The sequence below is a fragment of the Ascaphus truei genome, chromosome 1 (assembly GCF_040206685.1).
Source record: "Ascaphus truei isolate aAscTru1 chromosome 1, aAscTru1.hap1, whole genome shotgun sequence".
NCBI classification, from domain to species: domain Eukaryota; kingdom Metazoa; phylum Chordata; class Amphibia; order Anura; family Ascaphidae; genus Ascaphus; species Ascaphus truei.
In genome coordinates, this window is record NC_134483.1 from 4,110,497 (window position 1) to 4,115,157 (window position 4,661).

The 4,661-nt window shown below is 47.2% G+C and overlaps 1 protein-coding gene across 1 annotated transcript in view; it reads left to right on the forward strand.

The window, feature by feature from the left end:
- LOC142469174 (uncharacterized) overlaps nucleotides 1-2,218 on the forward strand; it is a 59,399-nt gene extending 57,181 nt beyond the window's left edge. Inside the window, exon 4 of the mRNA XM_075576213.1 lies at nucleotides 1,539-2,218. Within this exon, the coding sequence (XP_075432328.1) occupies nucleotides 1,539-2,084 (546 nt within the window). The 3' untranslated portion in view covers nucleotides 2,085-2,218. The remainder of the gene's footprint in view (nucleotides 1-1,538) is intronic.
- Nucleotides 2,219-4,661: the final 2,443 nt, after the last annotated feature.

Consider the following 4,661-nt stretch of genomic DNA (forward strand, 5'->3'; position numbering starts at 1 on the left):
GTCATGTAAAAAACAGAAGAAAATTCCCTGATGGTGCAGTATTGTGATTGATATGTGATAAATATCAAGGTGCAGTGTGCTGGATACTCACAAGTGTAGAGTGAGCAATGTTCCCATAAAGGTTTCTTTATGTGTGTCAGCCCGTTGGACCGTCAGACAGGTAAGTGGAATGGTAAGTGCTGGAGACCTTAAGTGAATAATAAAACGGACATAGTGCAGACTGTACAAAATATCTTTAAAAGTAAGTATATGTGCAATACACTCACATGGTTTTAAAAGGTAACAAGCGTTTAGATCACACAGGTTGGATCTCAGCAATGAATGAGCTGTTCTCTGTCCCCCCTCTGCCTCGGCAGGCGTGCGTGTCACCGGTGCGTCTCACCCTAACCGGAAACTCCTGAAGAAACCGCAATACGGAGAAACGCGTAGAGTGAGGCTGATGAGAAAAACTCCCACAGGATCGGCGTCCCCCAGAGCAGATGACGTCACTTCCGGTTTCCGGTTAGGGTGAGACGCACCGGTGACACGCACGCCTGCCGAGGCAGAGGGGGGACAGAGAACAGCTCATTCATTGCTGAGATCCAACCTGTGTGATCTAAACGCTTGTTACCTTTTAAAACCATGTGAGTGTATTGCACATATACTTACTTTTAAAGATATTTTGTACAGTCTGCACTATGTCCGTTTTATTATTCACTTAAGGTCTCCAGCACTTACCATTCCACTTACCTGTCTGACGGTCCAACGGGCTGACACACATAAAGAAACCTTTATGGGAACATTGCTCACTCTACACTTGTGAGTATCCAGCACACTGCACCTTGATATTTATCACATATCAATCACAATACTGCACCATCAGGGAATTTTCTTCTGTTTTTTACATGACATTGCGCTTCCTGATGATCTTCACTTCTTCACTGTCCACGGGATCGAGAGAACGACCCCACACTGGGTTAAGCAGCATTAATTCATGTTTGTATAAGTATCACATTTTTTCACATCTGTGTTTATAATTTTGGAGCGCCACTTTTTGATATATTTGCCTGCCACTTGTACAGCACACAGCACAGACTGACTCGAAGTATGGATCAAATAAAAGATATGAGAGAGATTCAAGAATAAGCTTCAGTGCTCAGCTTTTTGTCTGTTGTAAATGTGGAATAAGTTTCTCACTGGATAAGGATCTGCTCACACACATCTGTGTCCACATTAGTGAGCAACCCTTTACCTGTACAGACTGTGGAAAAAGTTTTTCATTGAAGCAAGAACTCCTTTCACACCAGAGGATTCATACAGGGAAGAAACCTTTCACATGTACAGAATGTGCAAAACAATTCAGTTCTCGGAAGGACTGCCGCAACCACAATAGGATTCACACAGGTGAGAAACCTTTCACATGTGGAGAGTGTGAGAGAAACTTTTCACAGAAGTCCAACCTCCTCAAACACATGAGGATTCATACAGGGGAGAAAAAGTTCACATGTACAGAATGTGGGAAACAATTCAGTTCTCGGAAAGACCTCCGCTATCATGAGAGGATTCACACAGGTGAGAAACCTTTCACATGTACAGAGTGTGGGAAAAGCTTTTCACAGAAGACCAACCTCCTCAATCACCAGAAGATTCACACAGGGGAGAAACCTTTCACATGTTCAGAGTGTGGAAAAAGCTTTTCACAAAAGATCCAACTCCTCAGACATGAGAGGATTCACACAGGGGTGAAACCTTTCACATGTACAGAGTGTGGTAAAAGCTTTTCACAAAAGACCCAACTCCTCAGACATGAGAGGATTCACACAGGGGTGAAACCTTTCACATGTACAGAGTGTGGTAAAAGCTTTTCACAGATGAACAACCTCCTCAATCACCAGAAGATTCACACAGGGGACAAACCTTTCATATGTACAGAGTGTGGGAAACGATTCCGTACTCCGCACACTCTCAACCAACACAACAAGATTCACACAGGGGAGAAACCTTTCACATGTACAGAGTGTGCTAAAAGCTTTTCATATAAGATCAGCCTCCTCATACACCACAGGATTCATACAGGGGAGAAACCTTTCACATGTACTGTGTGAGAAAAGCTTTCCACTGAAGAGAAGACTCCTCAATCACCAGAATATTCACACGCGTTTGAAACCTTACGCATGTACAGTGTGTGGGAAACTATTTTGTACTCAGAGCCACCTCTAAAAACACGAGAGGCTGTTCACAGCATAATCCTTTCACATGTACAGAGTCTAAATGCACTAGATTGCATCCTGCAAATAAACAGTTTATTAAGCTAAAATGTCTCGTGTAATTCTTGTCACGGTAAGACCCGCTTATTACCACTTTTAATTACCGGGATCATTGAGCAAGCATAGAGATAAAAATAAATTGCGTTTATTCACCTAATGAACGCACACAACTATGTTACACAAAAATACAGTAAAAAGACACACTTACTTTGGAAAACTGGGATAACAAAACTAATCTTTCCTAATTGCAAACACACAGCAAAATATTTCAGGCCACTTCTCCAATGGGACTGAATCTCGGGTGATTCACACAAGATGGAACTGATGGAACTCTTAGATGGATCTCTTAGAACTCAAGAATCTGACCTCTGTCAGGGCTTTTCAAACCTCTGGTGTCCAGGTCCCAGAAAACCTGCAGCCCAATCAAAACACCTTAGCAACCGCCTAGCAACCAATCAAAAACATTCATACAGGGTTTCCCACTCCTGAGCCTTTTAGCCGGGCAGGTAAAATATCCCCCTCTGTCCCTTTGCCCCCCCACGGTGCGAGGCTCAACAGCGGCTGCCTGTTTAGCAAAGGGTGTTAGGTTGCCTTGTTTCATGCCAGGATATGGGTGCTCTATAATAATGACAGGGCCCATATGGCCTCACACCTAGGCATCTCTGAGCCCTTTCAAGTATGGCCCATGGTAAACATCTGTGCCTTCATGCATGGAGTGAGGGTATATCCTCTACAAATCCCTAGCCTCATTCCTGGCACACATTAGAAAAATACTTTTAAACACTGCAAACCTGCTCAGCTTCATAACCTTAGCGTGAGCACCTTCCTGAACCCCTACTCTAGGCTCGGGATACCTGGGCATGTACAGTATGAGGGTACATCTGCTATACTGGGGAGCCCCATGCTGTACTAAGGACTCTGTGTATACCTGCAGATATCTTTTAACCCCTTCATACCCATTTACCTTGTCTGGAAGATGCTGCAGCAGGGACTCTGTCAGTGAGTTGTAAGAGCGTTTTCAGGGTACAAGGTTGGCAGAGTAATGCGCTTAGCTGTATCAGAGGATATCACTCAATCTCCGTATACAACTTTTGGGGTATCCCATAACCCGGAACCCCGCTACATAGACGCATTCTGCAAAGACTTTCTCCACCAAACCCACCCTGAAACTTACAGCCTAGAAATCTCCCGATCCCAGCATCCCCGGAAAGGAAATAAAATCACATCATTCTTTAATGTCGCAAAATCAGTATACAGTTGCAGCGCGCTGGCAGCTTCCTAGCAGAAGTTAGCACACAGCCAGTGTCAGCGCTGGGAGCTTCCTAGCAGAGGTTAGCACACAGCCAGTGTCAGCGCTGAGAGCTTCCTAGCAGAAGTTAGCACACAGCCAGTGTCAGCGCTGGCAGCTTCCTAGCAGAGGTTAGCACACAGCCAGTGTCAGCGCTGGGAGCTTCCTAGCAGAAGTTAGCACACAGCCAGTGTCAGCGCTGGCAGCTTCCTAGCAGAAGTTAGCACACAGCCAGTGTCAGCGCTGGGAGCTTCCTAGCAGAGGTTAGCACACAGCCAGTGTCAGCGCTGGGAGCTTCCTAGCAGAGGTTAGCACACAGCCAGTGTCAGCGCTGGGAGCTTCCTAGCAGAAGTTAGCACACAGCCAGTGTCAGCGCTGGGAGCTTCCTAGCAGAAGTTAGCACACAGCCAGTGTCAGCGCTGGGAGCTTCCTAGCAGAGGTTAGCACACAGCCAGTGTCAGCGCTGGGAGCTTCCTAGCAGAAGTTAGCACACAGCCAGTGTCAGCGCACTGGGAGCTTCCTAGCAGAGGTTAGCACACAGCCAGTGTCAGCGCTGGGAGCTTCCTAGCAGAAGTTAGCACACAGCCAGTGTCAGCGCTGGGAGCTTCCTAGCAGAAGTTAGCACACAGCCAGTGTCAGCGCTGGGAGCTTCCTAGCAGAAGTTAGCACACAGCCAGTGTCAGCGCTGGCAGCTTCCTAGCAGAAGTTAGCACACAGCCAGTGTCAGCGCACTGGGAGCTTCCTAGCAGAAGTTAGCACACAGCCAGTGTCAGCGCTGGCAGCTTCCTAGCAGAAGTTAGCACACAGCCAGTGTCAGCGCTGAGAGCTTCCTAGCAGAAGTTAGCACACAGCCAGTGTCAGCGCTGGCAGCTTCCTAGCAGAAGTTAGCACACAGCCAGTGTCAGCGCTGGGAGCTTCCTAGCAGAGGTTAGCACACAGCCAGTGTCAGCGCTGGGAGCTTCCTAGCAGAGGTTAGCACACAGCCAGTGTCAGCGCTGGGAGCTTCCTAGCAGAAGTTAGCACACAGCCAGTGTCAGCGCTGGGAGCTTCCTAGCAGAAGTTAGCACACAGCCAGTGTCAGCGCTGGGAGCTTCCTAGCAGAAGTTAGCACACAGCCAGTGTCAGCG